This window comes from Panicum virgatum, chromosome 9K (genome assembly GCF_016808335.1).
Source record: "Panicum virgatum strain AP13 chromosome 9K, P.virgatum_v5, whole genome shotgun sequence".
NCBI classification, from domain to species: Eukaryota; Viridiplantae; Streptophyta; class Magnoliopsida; order Poales; family Poaceae; genus Panicum; species Panicum virgatum.
In genome coordinates, this window is record NC_053144.1 from 30498511 (window position 1) to 30525576 (window position 27066).

At 48.6% G+C, this 27066-nt stretch overlaps 2 protein-coding genes, 1 long non-coding RNA gene and 2 pseudogenes across 3 annotated transcripts; 3 read left to right on the forward strand and 2 right to left on the reverse strand.

Moving 5' to 3' along the window:
- Positions 1-59: 59 nt before the first annotated feature.
- Positions 60-4857, forward strand: LOC120651203 (annotated as a pseudogene).
- Positions 4858-7950: 3093 nt separating this feature from the next.
- Positions 7951-10980, forward strand: LOC120651206. The gene is made up of 2 exons (XR_005665985.1): positions 7951-10420; positions 10560-10980. It is a non-coding gene; the product is annotated as an uncharacterized LOC120651206 (long non-coding RNA).
- Positions 10981-12022: 1042 nt separating this feature from the next.
- On the reverse strand, positions 12023-19820 carry LOC120647938 (annotated as a pseudogene).
- Positions 15028-18379, reverse strand: LOC120651207. The gene is made up of 4 exons (XM_039928625.1): positions 17110-18379; positions 16297-16512; positions 16112-16203; positions 15028-16014 (listed from the first exon to the last, which is right to left on the reverse strand). The coding sequence occupies exons 1-4, from the start codon at positions 18226-18228 to the stop codon at positions 15297-15299; spliced, it is 2145 nt and encodes a 714-aa protein (XP_039784559.1). The 5' UTR covers positions 18229-18379; the 3' UTR covers positions 15028-15296.
- Positions 19821-22972: 3152 nt separating the features above from the next.
- On the forward strand, positions 22973-25426 carry LOC120651208 (zinc finger BED domain-containing protein RICESLEEPER 2-like; the record flags this gene model as incomplete). The annotated part of the gene is made up of 2 exons (XM_039928627.1): positions 22973-24891; positions 25125-25426. A coding segment is annotated over one exon (1917 nt), but the record flags the coding sequence as incomplete, so codon positions are not given.
- Between the last annotated feature and the right edge of the window lie 1640 nt (positions 25427-27066).

A 27066-nucleotide genomic window follows, 5' to 3' on the forward strand; every position in this document is an offset into this window, starting at 1 on the left:
AGGTCCTCTGCCGCGCCGCCGTGGCCGAGCTCGAGGCCGCGGCGCCGCCCGCGCAAGGCCCCGTGGCGTCGTCCGCCCTTGCTCGGCGCGGTCGCCGGCCGCGCGCCTTTGCTCCGCGCGCCCGCCGTCCGCCCTTGCTCCGCCCTGCGTGGGCGCAGGGCCGTTGCAGCAGCGCCCGCGCGGCGCCCGCGCGGCGGGGCGGCGGCGGAGGCGGGCGCGGGTGGAGGCGGGGGTTCCCGTAGCCGTTGGATCGCCGATCCGACGGCCGTTTTTTTTTCGGGCGACGTGGCGCGGTGAGAGCCCAGGGAATGAGCCCACAAATCATGTTATAGAGATTTGGAAGATTGCTTTTCTATGGTTTCTTGGTTGAAAAAAAAAATCCATGTTTATAGTGTTATTGAAATGTAACATCTGCTTATATATATGTCGTATCCCTGACAGCGCACGTCCTATATGCCAGCTTAGTTCAGATTGCCCACTCAGTTCATGTGTAGCTGTTTATTTAGTCGAGACGAGAAATGCCTTAGCCAATTTAGTTGAGATGTCCACAGCTAGAAACATTGGACCAAGCTAAGGGGGAAAAAGTTCTTGGAACATGACATTTTTTTGCTGAAATGGAATAGAAAACACACAGTGCTTTATCAGATAATATGGTAATGGTGGCATTGGAGATTTAGAAAGCTGTAGCTTCTGTTATATTGATGTAAATGGGGATATTCCTATTAAGAACTGCAATTTTACTTCCTGCAGCTCCTTTAAAAGAGGAAGCTATAACACCTGCTATCCATTGAAATTTGCCTGTTTGGTAAAAATAGTCATCTCTTCGATGGCGTGACTTTTTTACATTCCTTGCCATTGGTTCTGTTGATGGATGTCAGCGTCATTTGAGTATTTGAGCAGCAAAAAGTTTTTTTAAAAAAAACTACTATATGTTCAGAAATACAATACACTTAATTGATGTGTGTGTATATAACTTACTATAAGTTTGAATTATGTCCTACCCGCAGCGAAGCGCGGCCTGCCAACTATCTCTCCCTCTGCTTGCTCTGCATGCTGGATGCAGAATGATCTCCATCTTGGGTACTTGAGGTTAGCCTAACCCGATTTGACAGCAGCATGTGTAGGTCCATGCTCTCTTCAAAATTGAGGATCTCCATCTTGCGTGCTTCAGGTTGGCCTAATCCAATTTGACAGCAACCTGTGTAGATCCGTCGTGCCTTCAAAATTATACCATTCTATACATCCTTCTTTCATATCTATATTTGGAGTTAGCACTTGCTTCAGATCCATTTGGAGTTACAAAGTTTTAGTACATATAGACAGCTGAATAAGGTCGATTCATCTGCCAGGTTTTTCTGTCTCATTACACTATACTTGCTTATATGATGTGTCCAGGTATCGTGCCTTCTGAAGGCTTGAGTAGTAGTATATTTGGAAGCTTGCTTTTCTATAGTGTCTTGATTGGAAAAAAAAACATGTTTATAGTGTTTGAAATATAACATCCGTTACCATATCCAGGTTATTTTATCCCTCACAGCACACGTGCTATATGCCAGCTTAGTTCGTATTGCCCACTCAGTTCATGTGTTGTTGTTTGTTTAGTCTAGAAATGCCTTAGCCAATTTAGTTGAGATGTCCATAGCTAGAACCATGTTTTCCCTATTTCAATTTCCCACTCAACTCTGTAATGTTTCTTTTGCCACATGTAGCCATCTTTGTAATCACTTATCCTGATAAGGTTAGTTCTTTTAGTACAATACAATGATTACAATTTAGATTTTTAATTGTATGCTTACAAAACACCCTGAGATCTGTTTCTTTGGATTTTCAGGGCAATAGTTGATCATATGTTCATATTCCCACTCTTCTGGGTTTTGTAAAACACAATGTCCTTTTGGTACACTGGTACACTCATCGTCATATTATGTTCTCAGATGTACTCTTCTAGCTTTGCTAATGCGCTTGAGGCAGCATTAAATGTGTTAGCGCAAAATTCTGAGTATATATGAACTTTGTGCCAGAACTCTGGAGTCCATTTCAGCTTCATGGGAGTTTTATTTTGTATTCTAAGCCTCTGTTAACCTGTTCCTCTTTAACGGTACCATCCTCATTTTTCTTTCATCTAAACCCTTGCTCCCATTGCTCCATTGAAGATGAAATGTCTTTAATTTGTTCTCACTTCATATACCGTACACCTCAGTTTTAGACTAAGTAAAGTCGTCTCCAGACTTCCAACTGAACTTGATGATAGAGGTCTCATCTTTGAAAGGCTATTGGGCACTCTACCCATTGGTATATGAGAAAATGTAGTTATAAGAATTAGTTACAAATATATTGCGCCTGTAAATTTTGTACATCACATATATTTCATATGACATTCAAAGCCATACATATAGCTCAGTGCACTGGCGGACCGCTTTGGCGGCGAAACTGGGCTCTGGCCCCCCCCCCCCCCCCCCTTGCCCAAAAGAAATTTTCAAACTATATCTCTGCAGCCCATAAAACTTAAGCCCAGTAGCCCACGAACGGGTCAACGCTGAAACAAAGAAGCTAGCAAAGCTCATAAAACGAAGCTATATATCATATATATATATATATATAATGTCATTTCTGACGTCAGCTATATGTCACTTGGATTTTTTTTAAAATTGCCCCCCCCCCCTACATTTTGCTTCACGGTCCGCCACTGGCTCAGTGTATATGCCATATTAATTTCAGATTCAGTAATATCTTTAGATGCCGCCCGCGGCAACGCGCGAGGTTCAATCTAGTTTTTAGTGATATTTACGTTCTGCAGCGTATAGTTGTTAGTTATTTTTGCATCTTCTAGTACAGTTTGATATATGCAGGGCCTATATATACATATGTACCATGATCTTAGTGATGGTGATGTGGATTTGAGAGCTCAGTCTCTTATATATACATATATACCAGTTATTAACTTATTATAGGGGATAACAATTTCTTGCTTTTGACTTGCAGATCAACGGCTCTTGGACCTCTATAAAAGCTTTGAGGGAAAGGACCCCTCTATCTGTCATTGGGGCCCCGCGGAAATCCCCTCGGATGGCTACCACCGGGCCCAGTCCGAGAACGGTCGACGACTCAAGTGCCTAGCCTGCCGCAGAGGCCCACCAGCGTGTGTGGTCAACTCTTGGTTTCGCTGTGGTTTCGCCCAGTTCCAGGGCAGATCTCGCCGCTGCGTTGCCGTCCATGTCGCCGCGCTCCCGCCACCACATCCTCTGCCTCCTGCTGCTCGCGGCGCTGGCTGGAGCGGCCGTGGCCCACGATGGCGTGGAGGCGGACGCCGCCTGCGCCGCGGCGAACCGCACCGGCGCGGCCTTCGCTCCGCCCCGACCGCCTCACGGTGCTACTAAACGGGTACTCGGAGCGGCGGCTCCCGCTGCTCCGCGCCGTCGTGGGCGCCTACGCCACACACCCGCTGGTCCTCACCGTGGTCGTGCTGCTCTGGTGCAACCCCTCCACCCCAGACCGCCTCCTCTGTGGCGCTGCTGGTGGGTTCCCGCCCGGCGTCACGCTGCGCCACGCCGCGTCGGCCTCCCTCAACGCTCGCTTCCTCCTATGGCCCTGCGACATCCGCACAGCGGCAGTCGCCGACGACGACGTGCTCCCTGATGCCGCCGCGCTCTCCTTCGCGTTCGCGGCCTGGCAGCAGCACTCGGTGGGCCGCACCGGCGCCGGGCCCCTCATCGGCTTCTTCCCGCGGTCGCACTACCTCGACCTCGCCCGCGGGAGGTGGGCCTACGCAGGGCCGCAGCCGGGGCGGTCTCGGTATCGGGCCGATACGGATACAGGGATATGTCATTTTCCTTAAAAAAACCCGATACGCGGATACGTTTTAGTATTTTTTTATAAAATAAATATTAATGCATATTAATGGTAGGAAAAGGAAAATAAAAAAGAAAAGAAGAAACTAAAAAAGTCCAACCCAAGAGACCACCAAACAGTCCATATAACCTTCCCTTTCTCTGGATCGGTCGATCGGAAGCAGATCCTCTGCTCTCTCTCTACGATACGTTCCACGGAGTATCCGATACGTACCCAAATAAGTATCCGATTTATGTTTCATTTATTTTTTTACAGATACTTCTCCGATACGTATCCGTCATGTATCCGCCGCGTCCGATACGTATCGGATACGTAATTCGCACCACCTCTGGAGTATCGGGGTAACGTAGCTCCATGGTGCTCACAAAGTTCATGCTCCTCCGTGCGGATCTCCTCCACAAGTACTCGTGTTCGCCAGAGCTCGCTGCGGCATGCGCCGTGTGGACCGGGAGCACAACTGTGAGGACATCCTCATGAACTTCATCGCTGCCGAGGAGGCCGGCGCGGGCCCCATGCTCGTGGAGGTCGGCAGCATCAAGGACTGGGGGGACCCGAGGAATGACGCGACCACTGGCGCCGGCAAGGAGGGGGGCGCGATGAAGGACGTTGGGCTGAGCTCCACAGGCAGGCTTGGGCACTGGGAGAAGCGAGGGGAGTGCATCACCGAGTTCCACCGCCTGCTCGGGAGGATGCCGCTGCGGCACAGCTACGGGAAGGTGGTGGAGGCGGCCGTCGGCGAGCAGGGGCTCTGCAGCAAAGGCAGACGCCTATGTTAACAGAGGTGTATTAGGCCTAATTGGATTGGACTCTCTGGGCATGCGCCTGGGCCTTGTCAGGCCGGCGCCCACTGCCCATGCGGCTGTGTGCCCTTGCTGGTTATGGTAGTTTGCTTGTATACGGCAAGGATCCCGTGATGTGTGCTATTTCTATAAACCATCCTAGGGTTCCTTGCCTATATATGTACATGGCTATTGCCCTCCATAATCAATACATTCTATTCCAGTGCCACATACCCTCCTTCATGGTATAACGAGTCTGGGTGATCTGCCCGGCTCCCCCTCTTCCGCTGCCCTAGGTGCGTCGTCGGCTGCACCTTCCCTGCGCCGCCGCCAGGCCGCACTCCCTGTGCGCCGGCCCCTTGGCTGCACTATGGCCAGCCCTTCCGAACCCCCGGCCACCTATCCCCCGGCGTGCTGCCCTATGCTACGGAGATCGCCGCCGCCGCCGATGCCGACGCCCAGCGCATCGCTGATCAGCGTGCCAAGGACGAATCCCTCGCTTCCTCGCGTCGCTGCTCTCAAGCGCGCCCAGGAAGCCGAGGATGAGGCAGCCCTCACTGCCAAGGAGCGGGACGCCGCCGACGCTCGAGCGCACGCTGCCCAAGAGCGCGCGCGCAAGGAGCGCGAGGCGCTGCTTCCCTCTCTTACCAATGATGCCGGGGCGAATTCTGCCACCGCCGATCTCCGTCAAGCCATGCTTCTTCATGAAGCCGCTGCAGTTCTCCAACTGCACACCTAGGCCATCGCCGTCACCAACATACGGAGCCTCATCCCTTCCGTCCTCGACTCCAACTCCGACCACTACACCCGGTGGCGCGACAACTTCCTGCTCGTCGTCGGCAAGTACTCGCTGCAGGATCATGTCCTATGCGATGAGGCCTTCCCTGACCATCCTGACTGGCTTCACATGAACTGCGTCATCAAGTCATGGATCATCGGGACTGTCGCGGCCGACATCGCCGACGCCGTGGTCTCCCGCGACGCCTCTACCCGTGCCGCCTGGCTCGCCATCGAGGAGCAGTTCCTTAGTCACCGGGAATCCCGCGCCATCTACGACGACGCCGAATTCCGGAACTTCTGTCAAGGTGATCTTTCGGTGAGGTTATCACTGACCACACCCTCGTCATGAATCTCCTCCGCGGCCTTAACGAGAAGTACTCCGCTCTTCGTCATCATCTCCAGCGCGCCCGGCCGTTCCCCACATACCAGGAGGTTCGTCGTGATCTCCTCTTGGGAGGAACTGACCTTGTCTCACAGCTCCTCGGCACCGGCGTCCGCCCTCGTTGTGGCACCCTCCTCGGCCCCTCAACAGCAGCAGCAGGCGGCTGCTGCCCTAGCCGGCGGCCCTGCCCGCCCCGGCTCCTCCACCGCCAAGCAGTCCAAACGCGGCAAGCGCGGGGGTCGCAACAACCAGTCTTCCGGGATTGGTTCCTCCGCCACCACCCCTGCTGCTGCCGCGCCCCCTGCTGCAGCTTCTGGCGATGCCAAGGCCGCCCCTCCATCCGGCTGGCCCTCCGTCTACAATCCGTGGACCGAGACCATCCACATGTGGCCCGGTCCGCGGCCTCCTCTGGCGCCAGCACCCGGGGCGGTCCAGCAGCAGTCGCTGGTTGCTCAGCAGCAGCCGCCCCAGCCACTCCCTAGGCGTCCTGGACCGTCCCCGGCTACTACAACCCAATGCTCGGTCTCCTACCTTCACGGGATCAGACTGCTCTTGCGTCCTTCAACACCATGACGCTCCAGCAGCCTCCATCCACCGACTGGTTCTTCGACTCTGGGGCCTCTCATATGGCCTCCGACGCCGGTATCCTCTCACACTCCTCACAGTCGCCTATCCATTCATCAATTGTTGTCAGTAACGGTTCCTTACTTCCCGTTACCTCTGCTGGCTCTACCTCCCTTCCAGGGAATCTTCATCTTAATAATGTTTTGGTCGCTCCTAACTTTATTAATAATCATATTTCCATTCGCCAGTTTACCATTGACAACAATTGCTCTGTTGAATTTGACCCTGCTGGTTGTTCTGTGAAGGATCTTCCATCCAGGACCGTGATCGCCAGGTGCAATAGCTCCGGGCCCCTGTACCCATTGTGCCTCCCTGCCGCCACGTCCTTTGTCGCTACCATCTCTCAGGAACTCTGGCATCGCCGCCTCGGGCATCCTGGTCACGAGGCACTTTCCAAGCTTGGGCCCTAGTTCTCCTCTAGTACCAAAGATGTTAGCACTACCTGTCTTGCGTGTCAACTTGGTCGTCATGTTCGTCTTCCTTTTCCTGTGTCAGCGTCGCGTGCAAAGAACAATTTTGATCTTATACACTGTGATTTATGGACCTCTCCTGTCGCGAGTGTTTCTGGTTACAAATATTATCTAGTTGTTCTTGACAACTGCTCTCACTACTTGTGGACGTTTCCCCTACGACTCAAGTCTGACACGTTTTCTACTCTCGCTAACTTCTTTACCTATGTACATACACAGTTTGGCGTGACAGTAAAGGCCATCCAGTGTGACAATGGGAAAGAGTTCGACAACTCCAGTACCCGCGCTTTCTTCCTCACTTGGGGCATTCATCTTCGTATGTCTTGTCCCTACACCTCGCCTCAGAATGGTAAAGCCGAGCGCATCATTCGTTCCATCAACAATGTTATCCGCTCGCTCCTGTTTCATGCTGGTGTTCCACCCTCCTATTAGGTTGAAGCGCTTCACACTGCCACCTACCTCTGCAACATCCTCCCCACCAAGACGCTTCCTCACACCACTCCCCACTTCGCCCTTCTCGGCGTCGTGCCCTCCTATGAGCATCTCCGCGTCTTTGGGTGTCAATGTTACCCAAACCTGTCCGCCACCGCCGCCCACAAGCTTGCTCCTCCATCCACCGCCTGCATCTTTCTGGGGTATTCCGATCACCACAAATGGTACCGATGTCTCGATCCTGTTTCTCACAGAGTCATCATCTCCCGCCACGTTGTTTTCGATGAAAACACGTTTCCCTTTGCCCAGTTTTTGGATTCACCCTCTCCGGCTGCGCTGGATTTTCTTGAGGCCCGACAGTCTGTCTTCCTTGTGCAGGTACCACCGCGGCATCCCCTATGCCTGATGCTGACGCCCTCCCTGAGCACCTTGACTCTCCCAGTCCGGTGCCCCCTTTCGCGACCTCCTCCGTGCCACGCGCGGCCATTACTGCGCCTGACGCCTCCCCGCCCGCGCCACGCGCGGCCCCGATGCCCACAACTGCGCCGGTGCGCCTGCCGCGTCCTCACCTGCGCCTTGCGTGGCCTCGGCGGCTACAGCCGCGCCTGGCGCGGCCCCTCGTCCGCGCCACGCGCGGCACCCGGTGCCCCGGTGGAACCCTACATCCCTGTCAAGGATGTGCGGTTCGTCTACTAGCGCCGACCTCGCGCTGCTCCAGCACCCGCCTCCACGGCGGCTCCTCCGCCTGCCGCTGCGCCTCCCCCACAGGGGCACGTTGCTCCAGCGGCCGCCGCCACAGCTGCTACTCCTCCGACTGCTGCTATGCCTCTCTCGAAGGGGGCAGTGGCAGTCCCTCCGGTCATGAATCAACATTTGATGACCACCCGGGCTAAGGAAGGGTTTCGCTTTCCTACGCAGCTCCATGCTTCGCCCCCGTCGCCCATCCCGAAGACCTTCCGTAGCGCCCTTGCCGACCCCAACTAGCGGGCTGCCATGGAAGAAGAATACGCTGCTCTCCTTTAGAACCAGACCTGGGATCTGGTTCCTCGCCCAGCGCGTGCCAATGTGGTCTCCGGAAAGTGGGTCTTCAAGCACAAGTTCAAATCTGACAGTTCTCTTGAGTGCTACAAAGCCCGCTGGGTTCTTCGCGGCTTTACTCAGCGCCCTGGCGTGGATTTTGGTGAGACTTTCAGTCTTGTGGTGAAGCCTGCTACTGTCTGTACAGTGCTCTCTCTTGCACTCTCTCACAGTTGGCCTATTCATCAGTTGGATGTGAAGAACGCCTTTCTTCACGGCACTCTGTCAGAGGTGGTCTATTGTGCTCAGCCCTCCGGATTTGAGGATTCTCAGCTTGGTCTGGTTTGTCGTCTGAATCGGTCTCTCTATGGTCTGAAACAGGCGCCTCGTGCATGGTACAGTCGGTTTGCTACTCATTTGCTGTCACTTGGTTTTGTGGAGGCAAAGTCGGACACCTCTCTGTTCATCTTCCACCGCGGCTCTGATATGGCATATTTGCTCCTCTATGTGGATGATATTGTTCTCACAGCGTCCTCTCCTGAATTACTTCGGCAAATCATTGTGGCACTGCAGCAGCAGTTCTTGATGAAGGATCTCGGTGAGCTTCATCATTTTCTTGGGATGCATGTTCAGAAGAGTTCTGGTGGTCTTCTCCTCTCCCAGCGACAGTATATGCTTGATATCTTGGATCGTGCCGGGATGGCCGAGTGCAAACCTTGCAGTACTCCAGCTGACACTAATCCTAAAGTTTCCTCAGTTGCTGGCGCCCCAGTAAAGGATCCTTCGGATTATCGCAGTCTTGCAGGAGCACTACAGTACCTCACCTTCACCAGGCCAGATATTTCTTATGCTGTATAGCAAGTCTGCTTGCATATGCATGACCCCCGAGAGCCTCATCAGGCGGCTCTCAAGCGCATCCTACGCTATATACGCGGCACTCTCTATATGGGCCTTCTTATTCGACCCTCTGCACCGGCTGAGCTGACCGTCTACTCCGATGCTGATTGGGCAGGATGTCCTGACACCCGCAAGTCCACCTCGGGCTATGCGGTGTTCTTGGGGGATAATCTTGTCTCTTGGTCTTCGAAGCGCCAGAACACCATCTCTCGCTCCAGCGCCGAGGTTGAGTATCGCGCCGTTGCCAACGCTGTGGCCGAGGCTTCTTGGCTGCGTCAGCTACTTCAGGAGTTGCATAGTCCTCTGCGCCGGGCCACCTTGGTGTACTGTGACAACATCAGCGCCATGTACATGTCCTCCAACCCTGTTCAGCACCAGCGGACGAAGCATATTGAGATCGACCTTCACTTCGTTCGGGAAAGGGTGGCACTTGGTGACCTTCGCGTTCTGCATGTACCTACCACTTCGCAGTATGCCAATATCTTCACCAAGGGTCTTCCTTCTTCTGTCTTCACGGAGTTCAGATCCAGTCTGAACGTCTGCGGTGCCGATGATCAGACTAGGGGGGTGTTAGCAGAGGTGTATTAGGCCTAATTGGATTGGACTCTCTGGGCATGCACCTGGGCCTTGTCAGGCCGGCGCCCACAGCCCATGCGGTTGTGTGCCCTTGCTGGTTATGGTAGTTTGCTTGTATACGACAAGGATCCCGTGATGTGTGCTATTTCTATAAATCATCCTAGGGTTCCTTGCCTATATATGTACATGGCTATTGCCCTCCATAATCAATACATTCTTTTCCAGTGCCACATACCTTCCTTCAGCCTTGTCCAGTGCGATCAGAAGTAGTGGCGCGTGCCGATAAGCCTTCACCGATCGCTGTCAACATATTGAATTTTTGCATAGCGCAAAATGTACTAATGGGTAATGGAATTTGGTATCAGAATCGATGACAATTAATGTTCATTTCACAGACCCTACTTCAGAAGTTTAATTTAGAGCCGTATTGATCAAGATCAATACAATTTGTGCCATTGTGTGTTCTATTAAAACCAATGGGGGCTGCAATGTGCCAAATCGCTGTAAAAGAGCTTGGAGCTCTTCTTGGTATGGGAATTTTGACATCAAACAGTGACCTATGGGCACATCAACGAAAGGTGATTGCACCAAAATTCTTCATGGACAAGGTTAAGGTAAAATTCAGCCTTAACAATAGAATTCTTTGTTGCTGACTGAATGACTCACAGACCTAGTACCAGAAATTTCCTACAATATGATTTCTTTTGTTATTGCTTACTAAATGCATCATAAGCACAATTTCTTATGGAAAAGATTTGCAGGCAATGGTGAATTTGATGATGGAGGCAGGAAATGCAATGTTGAGTTCATGGGAAAATAAAGTTGACAGTGAAGGAGGTAGTGCAGAGATGGTGGTTGATGAGTTCCTGAGAAACTTTTCAGCTGACGTCATCTCGAGAGCTTCATTTGGAAGCAGTTTTTTCTGAAGGGAAAGAGATATTCAACAAGATTAGACAACTTCGGATGGCAATGGCAAAACAAAATATGCTTATTGGTGCTCTCTTGGGCTATTATTCTGTATGTTAAAGTAGCATGTTTGTCTTGGGGTGGCAAATTATGGTAGCACTGCAACTCATTAGAAAAACTGGAGGCTTTTTGAGGGAATACTATTATGCTTTCAAGGAATGGAAATTCAGGAAATTTGGAGCAAAGTATTCTTTTCATCCTGACATAATTCTGCAGTAAATGAATGCCTTGTTCTATTCAGGGAGAAAAACCCTGTTCAGATACATGAGGCACATTCTTTTGATATGCAGTTGTTCTTACAAGATATGGCTTAGAAATGTCAAGTCCTTTCAGATATGTCACTCTATACTGTTGGTTAGGATAGCATCAATTTACAAACAGTATGTGCAGCAACCTATTCAGATTCAAGCTAATATTATTTGTGACCTTTTTTCTCCCTGATACAAATGAGATGTTTATTCAGATATTTACCAACAAAGGGCAATAGAGAGATTTGGCGTCTAGGCACAAGCATCGGCAACCTCATTTTAGAAATAGCGAAGAGACATGAACATGATTCTGTGACATCTGTAAATAAGGGTCTGCTGCACTCCATCACTGAGGGTGCTAAAGCTGCCCCTTCCAGTCCGTGCACCCCTGAGGATTTCATCGTGGACAACTGCAAGAACATCTACTTGGCAGGGCACGAGACAACCTCGACCACCGCAATGGCAGTCCAGTGCTCGTTCTGAACTTCTGGATGTTTGTCAGGGAAACCCACTGGACGCCGATATGCTCCGGAAGATGAAAATGGTATGATTGTTAACAGGATCAGTTGCACGCTTATTTTTAGTTATTTCTTTGTGTAAAGCTGTGGAAACTACTAGCATAAAACGACTTTCTGACCCTTGCAAATCCCATTGTGCCTTTGCAGCTAACAATGGTGATCCAGGAGACGCTCCGCGTGTACCCGCCGTCAGCTTTTGCGACACGAGAAGCTCGTAAAGCTTGGTGCCTCTGATTATTAAGAAGCTGTGAATCATGATCCGTGTAAGCTGTGAATCACGAAGGAGAGTGACCTCTCTAGATGCGGAGGCAGCAACAGCATCTGTCTCTGTACGATTGTACCTGCCAGTGGCAAGCAAAGAAGGGCGAGGCCACATGTGGACGGTGCGCACCCCGCCGACGCACAGCCGCACCGAACCAATCATCGATCATGGATGATGAGATCGATCAGAGTCAGAGCTTGGTGCGGTCGTGGCTGCGCACCTTCATCTCGGCGACGCCGACGACGATGCTGCAGTGCAGTCGGAGTAGGCGACGGCGTGGCGCTTGATGAATCCGAAGATCACGGTGTTCGCCTGCAACGCCAGGGAGCCGTCGGCCTGCAGCGTGAGCGCGAGGCTGACCAGGCCGTCGCCCCTGCTGGGGATGCGGCCCGGGTCGTGCTTCCCGCGGTGGAGCAGGTCCGTGTCGTAGGCGAAGGAGGCCGGGTTGGGCCACGGTGATGAGCAGCGTCACGTTGAGCTGCACCGAGACGGCCGGGAACGTGAGGCGCTGGCTGGCACGGCCAAATTGAATTGAAATAGGGATGGGAGGTCTCTGGCTGGCGGAGGTCTCTGATTACAGAGGCAACGGCTGGGATGGGAGGTTGGGGATTTGGATTAATTATCAATGCGAGGTTGACTCGTGCGTGGACCATGAATGGATTCTGATTTCAGATTTCTGAAGCGAGCCCTGGCCTGGGTTGCGACATGCCCCTGCCCTGCCGCCGTTGCGTCTGCTGCTTCTTCCCTGCTTCCAATGGTAGCCAGCCACCATGACAGCTGCTGCATCTCCTTTCATTTTCAAGCACTAAGAATCTGTTAGCAGCAACAGGTATGATCCAATTGCCTAGGTGGCGACTGAATTGCGCGGCTCCCGCTACAAGGAGAGTAACATGTTCTCCATCGCACGGCATGGCACAAGGGCTACAACTGCGACTTGTCCAGGCTGTCCAAGCAGCCGATATCCTGTTTGAAGGATCAAGCGGAAGCATTTTCTGCACCACAGTTCCATCACATCAGTTTCCTTTATTTCTCAAACATACAGGGATGAGACGTTTATTTTTTTTTTTAAAAGGTATCTACGGGGCTAAACGAATCAACAAAAAACATGGAATTTATGGGGTTAAAAGAGACAGCTTCATGTGTGAGAATTGAAGACAGGTATCTCAAGTAGGTGGATTAGTTAACACGTTTCAAATGCAGAGCATACAGTATATCAGCATGTTAGACCACCCTTAGAACTTAACTTACTGATAGCAAGTCAATTCCTTCGGGTTCCAACGTAGGGACAGCACGGGATAAGCTCTGTGGCTTCCACTGAGGAAACTCATGCCAATCCCTCAAACCACTCACTCCAGGCCACTGCTCCTCATTAGGTGTTCCCAGCAACCTTTTCCAGAACACAATTTTCTCAGTCCACAATTCAATATAAAATTAACAGAAGAAACCCAGACTGATATAGAACGTCATATATGTGTGCACGCTACTACTAGCTGTTCCTTGAAACGAATGAGAAGTAATTTTAGTCATTGGATAAGTGTCTAACAGAGATGGGTTTAAAAAGGACCAGGAAATTCAGACTATCATCACATTTAATAGCACATTCAAATATGCCACCCAAAACTACTCATGAAATTCAATAATATCTGCAGAAGAATGCTAATTGCCAGCATTCCTACAGATTCGATAAGAGAACAATAAATTACTGTGTTGTACTATGACAACTGCATCTGTAGCAGGAGCGAGCAAGACCTGAAAATGTGAAGTAACTGTTGTAACTCTGAATCGCCAGGAAAAAGAGCCTGTCTTCTGACCAATTCAGCTGCATTAAAAGGTTATGAACATCAGAATGGAGAAAAATTTCAATCACAAGTGTGAAAGGCGCAATATTCTATTTGTTTGGCCATAAATTCAAAGATGATGAGGACTATGTGGATTGTGGGACATTTTCTAATCTCTTGTACAAGGAAATGCATTGTGGTAACCATATGTTTGGTATAGTACTTTTACTCCATACTTGAACATATGATGCCTTTCAAGTTTTCTGCAAAGGTGAAGATGCGGGGTATTTGGCAACAAGACTGAAAATGCAAACAGGCGTACCAAAGATGCATCCAACTGTTGGATTCCAACAGACCACATGTCAACACCAGTTGAGTAATGGGTTGCTCCAAGCAAAACTTCAGGGGCTCTATACCAGAGTGTCACAATCTACAGAAATAGAGAATTCGAGTGAGGTTTCCAGATCGTGCTCAGAAACTAAGTTAAACGTTGCATTATTTGACCATCCAACTGCCAGATGGGGTAACCAGTAAGTAAGTACCTCATGGGTGTAACTCTTCATAGGCACAGTGAAAGCTCTGCCAAGCCCAAGATCGGCAATCTTCAGTATCCCCTTCTTGTCAACCAGCAGGTTCTGTGGCTTCAAATCCCTACGAAAATCAAGCATGTGTCACATTAGTGGAAAAGTAATGTTTTATTCATCTGTTAAATTCATTCAGTAACAAAAATCAGAGAAGAGAAATCCAACCTATGAAGGACACCATGGCCATGGCAGTGAGCAACACCTTTGCATAACTGATACAAGAAATTCTAGAGGAAGTAAAGAAAGTAAATTAGTCCAAGAGCAACCAATCAAAGGAGAGAAACTTCACACTTGCTATGTAATGGTCATCAATTACTACTCACACTGGGGACTGATCTCTGAAGTATCAATAAATAGTACAAAATAATTAGATTGCAGCAGAACTTTGCATCAGTGTATCTATTTTTTCAGTCCAATCAATTAGGATCGTAACCGTTATCAGGTACCATTTCACAATGCATAGGCTAGTGAGTTCTGATCCCGAAGTGCCCAATTGCTCAAGTCAATCGGAGAATCAGCAGGCAATGTTCATTTCTCCTTGTGATAGAGTTGAACAGAGCAGTCAATCAATCAATTGTAGTATAACCATACTAGAGCAGTAGAGCATCAAGTGCAATCTTTGAGGAACGGAGGTAGTAGCATTTTCTAAAACATGATTCATTTTGCATCCCGTTAGCCAGGCAAACTCTACTGAGTTCCAGAATTTTTTTAAAAATGTTCATTTCGAATCATTGTCTCCAGCCCCGCGTGCGCACATAGAAAAGAAAGTCGTACAGTAACGAGCAGCGGTGTTTTCATGCTTGTTACAAGAACATCAGCCTTGTGATTTGCAATGGTGTTTTCGCCACTATCGCTGATAAAGTCATAACAAAATGCCAAGTGGACCATGAAACGATGATGGCTTGGCCTCATTCTCTTCATAACCAATAATAGAAACACACTTGTCAGCCGTAGCCGGACAACATCATAAGCAGCTAACTTGTTCACAGCACAAAACGATTCATAAATTAGGAAAAAGAACAAAACAACCGCACCAACAGGCTACAGAATTGCGTAACCTTAAACCATAATTTCAACAACCAATGCCACCTCTTGCTGCCTGCAGAGGCTTCATAGCTTGAAACCAGCCACACATCAGCTCTTTGATGAAACCGACACCGAGCTCTCGAACGCAGAACCCATGTGGCTGATGACAAACCCATATATCTTGCGCTTCAAGCACTCGATCTTCTCCTTGGTTCTCTCCTCCTCGGCGATCTTCCCGACCCGATCCAACCAATCACTGATCTTCTTGAACTGTGACAGAACCACTGTTATGTGGCTGCTGTGCTTTCCTTTACTCGCAACGTTCTGATCTTCAAACAAGTGGAAGCCCACATCCAGTGCCTCGTCCACAAAATTCAGGAACCACATATGCATCTCACACCACAAGGTCTTGGCAAGCTCAACTGTCTCATGCATGCTGCTCTCGGTGTTACTCCATGTGCAGCTCACTGGAGGGCTCGGTGAGATCTTGGTCTGCACCTTTGAGGAAGCTCCGAGAGATTGCTTCCTGGACAGGCTTGTTCGTGGTGGTTCCAATGAAGATGCTTTTGGTCTATCTGCACTCTTGGTCCGACTGATGGAGTCTGTGGCACCATTCAGTAGCTTGAGAACTTCTAGATCAGTGGCTAATGCAGCATCGACCCAATGATGAGTTGATTTCTCCAGGAATGACTCTTCAGCTTTATTGGTCACCGCAGACTCAGCAATGGTCCTCCACTTGAGAGCATCTTCATAGACAGCAAGGAAAACATCTACTGTTGGGAGCGGGTTGGAGGTCTTTGAGCACGAGCAAATCTCAGAGAACTTGCTGTACACAACAATAGATTTCCACACCAATTACAACGGAATAAAATACATTGGTCTGTTCTAAGATGTGGAAAAACGAAAAAGATGCCCCTAAATACCTTAGATTCCTGATAACTGATTCAGTGATCAATGCCTCTTGCAGAGCACTAGCTGCAGCAATTGCTGCTGCATCTCTCCGTTCAACAGCGTTCTGCAAATCAGTAAAAACATTGTGTTAGAGACTCAAACCAAGAACAAAGGATGGAGATTGTTAGCCAAGAAAACTATTGTACTTACTACTTACCTTTCCAATCTTTGAGAGTTTATCAGAAAGTGCATCTAGTGGGATGCTACCATCAGTCCATTTAGGATCATGGAGTGTAATTTTCGGAGATGCGGTTTTCGGCTTTACTGAGGTCGATTCTATCTTCTTGCGAGGTTTCGGTCTCTCATCAACGGAGGAATCATCATTGCTGGATTGTTCTGTTGTAGAGTCACTTAATCGCCTTGATATTGCTTCCTGATCATAGAAAAACAGATAAAAATGTTTACTGCATAAACATTCTGTTGTATTCTAAAAGGTCACGTGACTTTATACTGTGCACACTGCACAGGCAAAATGGATTTATGGGCATGCCGCTCGATTAAATACAGAATAATAACCAGGACTCGAACTGGAAAATTACTAGTAAACTGTTCATACGTATGTAATGATAACACCAAGTACTTATTTAGATTTTTTTTTCATAGCAAATCCTGCTGGCACATACCAAATTTGCAAATTGGAAAGCATGGCACCGGAATAGTTCACAATATATCCATTCATATATGACTATTACTGAAAAGATCACAGTTAAACCAGAGTTGTGATACTATGGATCTACCATATCCTTCATTTCAATTCAACAAGGTCCTAAGTAAACTTCAGAAATTTAATTCTTCAAGTACTCTTCTAGTGACAATGCAGGCAGTAGTAAATTTTAGTCCTAGAATTCTCGGATGTAGTAACCTTCCCTATGGTTATCTTGAAATAGGTGACACTATCACTATGAAGAAAAAGGGGAAGCAACAAGCAGGCACAATTGTATCACAATGGAGTAACAGGGGGCATGCTGACCTGGGTCCTCAGGATGGTATCCTTATCCACCTTGGCCTTGGATTTCAACACGGAGCCTGCTGCGGCTGGAGCAAGAGCCATCGTCGGATCGTCCCAGCTCTTCCTCCCTGGCTTCATGGCCGATCCATTCCCCAAATCTGCCATCTTGGAGATCCCGGCAACCAAGACCCCGACTTTCTTCTTGCCGATCCCTTCACCCGACAGCCGCCGGGAGCTAGGGGACAGGGACGCCCTCCTGCCACCAACCGACGGCGACGCCGCTCCCCTTTTCCCTGCCACCGGGGAAGGTTGGCGATACCTTGAAGGGACGACAATCGCCGGCTCCCTGGCCGCCCTGCGGTTCTCCACCTTGGCCGCGACGAGGCTGGGCACGACGCACTTGGACGGCGCCGGCGACGTGGCCCTGGGCGTGCCGCCCCTGACCGCGGGCGAGGAGGCCCGTGAGGCGCCCTTCACCGAGGGAGACGACGCCCGTGAGGCGGCGCCTTTGACGGAGGGCGACGGATCTCGCTGCTTGGACGGCGCCGGCGACGAGAACCGCCGCTTGACGGCGGAGCCTGCCGGCGGCGGCGCGGGGTCGGCGACGGCGTTCTTAGGCCCAAGCACCGTCCTTTTGACGGCATCGATGGCGCTGTCGCTGGTGTTAGAAGAACCGGACGAGGGCATGAGCGGCGGCGCGGCGTCGGAGGGGGATGTGGCGGGTTGGATGACGTAGCCGCGGGCGCAGGTGGCGGGGCGCACGACGAGGGGCTCGGGGTTGCCGACGCAGGGGAGGGAGCGGGAGGAGGGCACGGTGCGGAGGCCGACGGCGCGGGGGACGGGGCGCGCGAAGCGGAGGCGGTCGAGATGGACGAGGTGCCCGACGAGGTGCGGGCGCGCGGCGAGGAGCGCGTCGGCGTCGGCGGGGGGCAGCTGGACGTAGGTGGAGTGGAGGCCGTCGGAGAGGTTGAGGAGGGAGCCGTTGGGGGGGAGGAGGAGGGAGTCGGAGGTGGAGGCGGTGAGGGCGGGGACGACGGCGGTGACCTGGAGCACCGGGGAGCGGTGCTCCCCCGCGACGCGCTCGTCGGTGTGCATGGACTGGAGGAGCTTGAGCAGCACCCCCGGCGTGACCGTCGCCATGGCTGCCGCCCGTGGATCGCAGGATCGAATTGATGAAGCGGCGGTTTGGAGATGGGGAGAAGGAATCGGGATTTGCTTGGCGAGAGATTTGGGGGGAGATAAGGAGTCAGAGAGACGTTGGTGGTGGGCGGAAGAGAGAGAGGAGCGGGTGGTGGTTTCAAATTTCAAACGGCCCGCCTGTCTGACATGTGGGCATATTAACAAGTGGGTCCACTCCCACCTATATATCTGCTGGAGAGAAGGCGCCTTTTTTATTTTTGCATTTTTCAAAAAAAAATTTTACAGAAATATATTTTTGGATTCAAATTTTACAAATCTATACCCCTACCGCCCGGCAGGTGGACGGTAGGGACCTATATATAAATAAAAATAAATTTTTTTTGCGCAGAGGTCCTTGGAGGGAGCCTGCCGCCCCCCTGCCGCCAACTGGTGGGGCGGCAGGGGGCCTGCCGCCCGGCAGGGGGGCGGCAGGCTCCCTCCTCAAATATAAAACTCCAACCCTTCCCTCTGCGACCTCATTTTCTGCCCACGAGATCCAGAGAGGGGAGAGGGGAGAGGGAGAGAGGAGGGGTGAGGGAGGTAAAAAAACCGGCGAAGCCCTGTAGGATTTTTGATCCGAACCGTAGGTAACCAATATTTCTCAACTATTATGGACTTGTTTCTAAAATAATCATGAATTAGAATAGATTTAGATTTTGGATAGTGAAATATAGAATAGTAAACTTAGTATGACAGTACCTTACTGTTATTGCAGCATAAGGCAATGTTTGCCTCCAATTCTGTTGGATTTTCATGGACCGAAGAAAAATCCAGTATATTTCTTGAGATCATGACACGTCTTGTAATCAGTAAGAAGTTGGATCCATTAGCGGATGGTACGATAGAGATGGTGTTGTCCAAATTAGTTGAGTTTAAATATTTGACATTGTTTCGAGGTATTACAATGCAAGATTTAAAGGAATACCTGCTAGAACGTAGGAAGATATACATGAGGGTATGTGAACTAGCGAATCATCAACATGTTATTGGATTCTTACAAACTACTTGTAAGATATGGATGCGGCCAGAGGTGTATGAGATGCACATTAAGGTAACTTTTATTCAGTTCTAATCACGTCCGTTATTTGTAATCCATATTTACGAAATAGTAAAATTATTGTGTAATTATATGCTAGGATTACCCCGAGGACACGGAGTTGATTAACAAATCGATACCAAATTTCAAAAAATTGGTATGTATCTTCGGTGGAGTTATGCCGCAAACTAGACGAAGGAGGTGGAAAAGATCTTCGGGTCATAGTTCTCGGCCTCCGCAAGAACACGTGACCGGAGGTTCGTCAAGTCGTACTGCACCACCTCGAGCACCTAGTTGTGTAAACTGGGATGATGATATGGATGACTTTATGCCCCCAAATCGTGGCCTCGAACACCTGATGTTCCTCCCCCTGTACATGAAAGTAGAACCATAAAAGAGAGAAAGGGAAAGTCAAGAGGTTCGTCAAGTCAAACTGCACCACCTCCAGCACCAAGTTCTGTTAACTGGGATCACGACTTAGATGATTTCATGCCCCCCAAACCATGGCCTCCAAGAGATGATGTTCCTCCCCCTGTGCGTGACTACCTAGATGATTTCATGAAATAATGTGTAACATATATTGTTCATCGGTCTAGATTGTGAAGCAAACTGTACTGAAATAATTTGGATTCTTCAGTATCATGGATGTGTACTCATTTAGCTATCTTCTATGTGTCACATTATGTGTCCAAGCATTTGGGGCTAGCCAATTTGATACAATGAACGATATATAAATATAACGTTAAACAAGATACCACATAAGGTTACGTTCATTACAACCAAATTCAATAGAAATACGCACTGCCAACTAGTTAAACAAGACATTTAGACATAGTACATACACAATATACTTAATTTCGTACACACAAATAAATGCACAACTAGATGCGGCGAATTCTTGTAGGTGGAGCCGATCCATCCGTCGGATTCCCGGAAGGTCCAGCCTCGGCAGCAGCATTGGGTACTGATAGCTGTGGGTACTTCTTGTAAGTGTGACCGTCCGCTCCACACAAGTTGCAATGTTTTTTTCTTCTTTCCAGCCTCGGCCTCGTCCATTCCGTTCCGGATACGACGTGTCTGCCTTCGGCCTATGCCCCGCTTCGTAGCTGCATCAGGGATGAGAATTGGATGCAGATTTTTTTGAGTGAATTGCTTAAGAGCCAGGCCTCATCATCCAGCAGGAGACGTTCTACAGATTCATTAGTTGGACATGCTTTGAGTGGGATGAGAATTGAACATTCCCAGTGTGTCTTGAACTTTCCCTTGTATGCATGCACTCGCCATGTACAGTCTCTATCTGCACACCTCACCTCGTATTCTTTGCTGCTAGACTTCAGTACTCTGAATTCCTTCCTCAGAGATACAGCCCAGAGCTTCACAGCATCCTTCACATCCTCAATGGTACGATACTTTGCCCCTTGTATGACCTCATTCACTCTGTATTCAAAATCCGGACATCTAATATCTTGTACCACTGGATTACCAAAACCCTCTTTACGCCATTCACCTAGCACTGGGAAGCGCTCATCGTCCTCATCGTCCGATGAGTCCCCACATTGCTCTATTATTTGTGCATCTTGGTCTTCTTTCTCCATATCCTCCACAATTCCAGGTATCCGCTCGCCTTCATCTGCTAAACCTTGTGGTTCTGGTTCTGGTTCTGGAGCTTGCACGTTCTCTTCTTCTTTATCCTCTTCCATCTCTTCATTGCAGTCAGATGTTGTGTGTGTTGACCCTTCACCTAAATCACCGGTCTTCTGGTGATTCTGAATTACCATTGCGAGAGGCCACCCACTTTCAAGAGCTGCGTGCATGTAATGTTGCCATTCTTCCGTACTATTTATATGCGTCAACTCCCAGAAATCCCCATTAGCTTCCCAGGAAGTCAAGGTATGAACCGTAAGCAAATGGGTCTTTGAATTCACATTGAACATCTTGTGAAGACATTTCCGTATGGACTCAAAACTCCTCTCTAGGGGTTTGTCTAGACTGCACTGTCTTCTTTCCAATGCTGATAGATTTACTCCATAGGAATCGTGAGTAATTCTATAGAAGTCACCGTAATGAACTTGAAATGTCACTTTGCTCGACATATCTGGAAGTGCAAAGACTTCATTTTAATTAATCTAATATCTACAAATACTAATCACTAATCCGAACCCTAAGTGCTTACAACAATAAAAAATACTAATCATAAAATTAAATATAAAATAAATCTGGAATGACAAAGTTGCGAAATATTGGTTACCTGCGGTTCGGATCAAAAATCCTACAGGGCTTCGCCGGTTTTTTTTACCTCCCTCACCCCTCCTCTCTCCCTCTCCCCTCTCTGGATCTCGTGGGTACAAAATGAGGTCGCAGAGGGAAGGGTTGGAGTTTTATATTTGAGGAGGGAGCCTGCCGCCCCCCTGCCGGGCGGCAGGCCCCCTGCCGGGCGGCAGGCCCCCTGCCGCCCCACCAGTTGGCGGCAGGGGGACAGCAGGCTCCCTCCAAGGACCTCTGCGCAAAAAAAAATTTATTTTTATTTACATATAGGTCCCTACCGCCCACCTGCCGGGCGGTAGGCCCCCTGCCGCCCCCCTGCCGGGCGGTAGGGGTATAGATTTGTAAAACTTGAATCCAAAAATATATTTCTGTAAAATTTTTTTTTGAAAAATGCAAAAATAAAAAAGGCGCGGAGAGAAGCCCATTGCTCCATTTTCTTCTGAAGGGCCCACGAATCTCATCTCTCAAATTGGACCCATACAAATGCACGGGTCCGCCCAAATGGCCGGCCTTTTCTACCTTCAATGACTTCAATGTAAGAAACTACGCCTGCTAACGGGGCGGGGCGAAACGGGTTTTTTTTGGGGCGGGTTCCATAATGGAGTGTGTATAGCCGGGTGAAAACAGGTCCTCCGAACTCACGGGTCGGGGCGGGTTGGGTTCACAAAGCAAGCGGGTTGGGTGGGTAGGGAATTGGTGTGTCCTCCCCGTGCTCCCATCTCACGATTCTAAGAGAAGCACCGCCGCCGCCAGCTCGCTGCCGTCGTCGCCGCGCCTCCGCTCCAGGCTCCAGCGTCTTCTCCTCCAACGCCGGTTGCAGATCTAGGTGCTCTTCCTCCAGATCTGCTCCCCCATCTTCTCCTTGGCGTCATCTCCTTCTCCTTCCCCTTCTCTTTCTGCTTCTTGATACGATGATGGTGGTGGAGCAGTAGATCAACAAGGAGCAAGGGGGGAGACGCAACGGGGGGGATCTGCCCAATCGATGGAGGGGGAGGCAGAGTAGGCCAACGGCGACCTCCCCGAGTCCCCGTTCGTGGCCGGTCAAGCAAGCCGAGGAGGGGTTCCGCTCCGGCAGTCCCACCCAACATCTGCAGACACTAGTGACCACACCAACACCAGTCCCACCCACCCCCTGAACCCCACCGCAAGCACCTCCATCTGCAGCCAGTGAGTGGCCGGTGGCCCCTCTCTCATGCTCTTGTTCAGTTCCTGCAGGCTGCAGCTAAAGGATCTTGTTTTAGTTTGTGCACGCTGCAGGCTGCAGGTTTGGTTTCAGATTGGTCTCCAGATATGTTCTAACTATATCCAGAGACTAAACAATTGTTTCAGAATGGGTTAGTACCAGACTGAAATTGTATTTTTCACTTCTGCAGTTTCGCTGTTACATGCTAATTATATGCCATTTCCGAAACAGATATCGCTAGTCTTCCTTCAGAAACATCTGGAACCAGTGACAGCGCCAACCATTCATCACAGGCGCCAACTAGAAGATCCAAGGTTTGGGAGCATTTTGAGCCAGGGCTGATTGAAGTGAATGGTGTCATGAAGGCAGTGTGCAAATATTGTGGAGCTAAGTTGACTATAGGCAACAAATCAGGTACAAACAGCCACCGAAATCACATTGCTGAATATTGCCCAAAAATCAGTACCGAAGATAGAAAAAGGTTTCTTGATACAGTGAAGAAGCGTTCATTAGAAGGCCCATTTACCTTTGATCCACAAAAGAGTCGTGAACTAATGATAGAATGGTGCATTAGTGCTGAGGTTCCATTCAATAAGTTCGAGGATCCTAAATTTGAACCATGGATGGAGTCATTGCAGCCTACTTTAGAATGCATAGGGCGTCAAACAATTCGTAATGATTGTGTGTCTATGTTTCAAAGAATGAAAGCTGATTTGCGAACTGAACTTCAAAGCACTAATTCTCGCATCTGCTTCACGTCTGATCTTTGGACATCAAACCAAAAGTTAGGATATATTTGTTTGACTGCCCACTATATTGATCCTAACTTTGTGTTGAAGAAAAATATCATTGCTTTCAAAGATGTGAAGTACCCACATAATGGTTTAGCAATTCAGGAATCAATTACAACATGTCTGATAGATTATGGAATAAAGGAAAAGATGTTCACTATCACTCTTGACAATGCTGGCAATAACAAAACAGCTTGTGATCTTTTGCAAGAGAGTGGGAAAGCTGATTTGTTATTTGGTGGTCAGCACCTTCTTGTTAGATGTTGTGCTCACATACTAAATCTTCTTGTCCAAGATGGTATAAATGTTGCCAATAGTGTCATAGAGACAATAAGAGATCTAGTTAGGCATATCAATTCTTCACCATCACGAATCCAAGCTTTCAATGAGATTACTGAAAGGGAATGCTTTTCTACAAAGGCTGGCTTAGTGCTTGACGTGCCGCACCGTTGGAATTCAACGCACGACATGATTCTTGAGGCAGTGGAGTATAAAATTGTTCTAAAGAGGTATGCCACTGCACAACAGCAAGCTGTTCCAGAAGATGAAGAATGGAGCCAAGCTAAACTTGTGGGTGACTTCCTTGGGGCTTTTGCAGCTGCTACAAAGTCATTCTCAGCCGATAGGTATCCTACGTCTCACCTTTTCTTGGACAATGTTCTATGTATCCACGACGCTTTAAGAGGTCAACAGTGGCAAGAGAATATGGTAATAAGAGATTTGGCTAAGGCGATGGATAGAAAATTTGACAAGTACTCGGATGGTAATTATAACATGGCCCTTGTTATATGCACCGTACTTGATCCAAGGAAAAAACTTGATTACCTTGACTTCTTTTATGATAAAGTAAGTCGGAGCTATCATGACAGTATACGAAGTGTGGATTTGGCTAAAGATTGGTTGACCAAGTACTACAAAAGTTATGCAGCTGATCTTAGGAGAGATGACACAAGTACAGTGTCTCAATCTGGTCCATCTAGAAGCTTGTTAGTTTCACCTGGGTTGGTGCTGGGCAAAAGAAGGCTGGATGAAGAATTCGCTCAATTTAGTTCTCAGAGAAGAGGTACTAGTGTTGACAAGTCTGAACTGGATGCTTATCTGGAAGAAGCCCTTGTAAGGGGTGATGAGAATTTTGAGATTTTAAGTTGGTGGAAAACAAACTCAAATAAATACCCTGTGCTATCACTTATGGCAAGAGACTTTCTAGCCATACCCCTTAGCACCATTTCTTCAGAATCCGCATTCAGTTTAAGTGGTTCAATTCTTGGTGACAACCAAAGCTTGATGATTCCACAAACACTTGAAGCTCTAGTTTGCTGCAAAGATTGGCTTTATAAATACCAGTGAAGGTATAAGTCTTCTTATATGTGCTTCACTTTTTTCTAGTATTATAATCCGCAAAGATTGGTGATCAGCACTGTACTTTCTGATACAATGCATATGTCTTAGCATCTTTACCATAATCCCCCCTTTTCTCGTGTTACAAAATTTGTAGTATTATATATTTTTTTTGCAGAACCTATCCCGTAGTATATCACTTTCCAGTACTGATATAATGCCATTTTGTTGCTGACCTTGGCAGATGCACCATTGGTAAGCCAAAGACTAATATAGCTGGGAGGGATTGTAGAAGATCATCAAGAAGGCAAAGCACTCAGTAGAGTACAGTCGATCAAGCTGACTGGGGATGGCCAAAGACTAATAGAGGAGACGTCTTTTTCACTGGATTTCTGTGGCTGTACAAGCTCTAATTTTGCACCATTACATGTTCCTGAAACGATCTAACAGTCGCATGTGTCAGGCATGGCTCTGTGTATCTGAAATCATGTTTGACCTTGCGTATGCTGGGTTTGCTTTTGGAACACTGTCATTCTGAACCTGATATGTAGATCTGTTCGACCTCTGGATCTTGTAGTTCATCAACAGAAGTTCAGTTCGCACTTCATTTTGTATTGATTTGATGAACTTCAGTTCTCTGCATGTCTTCTGCTGCCGCTTACTGCAGGAGCTCCTGCGTCGGAGGCTGCAACAGCAGCAGCTGCTCCACAGGTTTAACCCACAACCACGGGGTGGGTTGGGGCGGGTTTTAGTCATTAACACAACCACGGGGCGGGTTGGGGCGGGTGTAATCATTAAGCATCTGGACGAAGTCGGGGCGGGCGATTAAATATTCGGGCGGGGGCGGGGCGGGTGAAGACCTGCTCTGACAATGGGTAGGGGCGGGTGTGGGGTGGGTTTGTCCCCATTAGCAGGCGTATAAGAAACCAAAATTATTCTGGTAACTTTGATACTGATAAAATTAAACATTAGTTGATAATGCTCAAAATTCAGAATGAGTTTAGTTAAAATAAGAACATGTGTCCATGGGCACTGCTCACTCCTCTAGACACTTCCGGTTTTTTATCGTTTGGAACGTTTTAATGCTAATAGAGAACAACTATTGCAATATATCAAACTCGCACAACAAAATGTATTGTCGTAAATCTTGAGATCCTTTTCTGACACGAAATCATCTTATTTTACTACTGCTAGGTTACCCTGCACTTGCATGGCTTCCAGACAGTATCATCATAGTTCACAGCGCTTTACAATGCAAGCATAAAAGAAACTGCAACGATTCTTTGCAAGTGGTGCATTCGCAACCACGAGGGTCTCAGATCCAACGGATCAAGGCCTGTCATGAATACTCATCCAATTTCACTTCAATAGGCACGGTTCCATAACCACCAAAGAAAATGAAGAAACTCAAACATGCCCACCAAAGGGAGGGTAAACATACACATTCATTCATTGAACTTGAATGTCGCCACTACACAGCAAAACTGAACAAAAAATGTGGCCTTGTTCTGAAAGACAACGAAAGACACGGAGCCATCTATCCTGTTGATCCATCTATGAGTTACAAGGGGGAATGACATGTAGGGGCACGGACACTAAAAACAAATGTCAGATTGCCTATGTAAGCTTCCATTGGTACCTCCCTCAATGGCACAAGCTTCCACGGGAAGGTTGAGGCAATAAAAAAAAAACTCCGACCAGCAGGAATAACTCCATTTTATTTACCTTGCAGTTCCCTCAATCAGCCAGGGCCAACCGCAGTTTATTGCATTTTCATCAACAAATTTTACTGGTCAGGGGGGATCCACTAGCACACTAGTGTATATAAGAAGGTGACTTTGGATCGGGTAGTCTTACAACACTAGTGATACTCTCATAATCTTAATATCACTCAAAACCAACTGAGATGATGGCAATTTTACATTATCTGCATCCAATCTACCTACTGATCTGTGACGTTAATATCTGCTATGTTGGCTGTTAAGGTTATGAGTCTGTTAGTTAAGTTTATGGGTTACCTGGTGTTATCAGCCTATCTATCTGATGTCATCTATGTGCCAGCTAGGTTAACAAGGCCTTGTTGTTATTAAAGACCATCTATTTTATTGAACTATCGGATGTATGTGGTCATTCTAAATCAAGGCACTAATGTCTGCCTGTACAGTTTGGTTTGTCGTGTGTTAGTG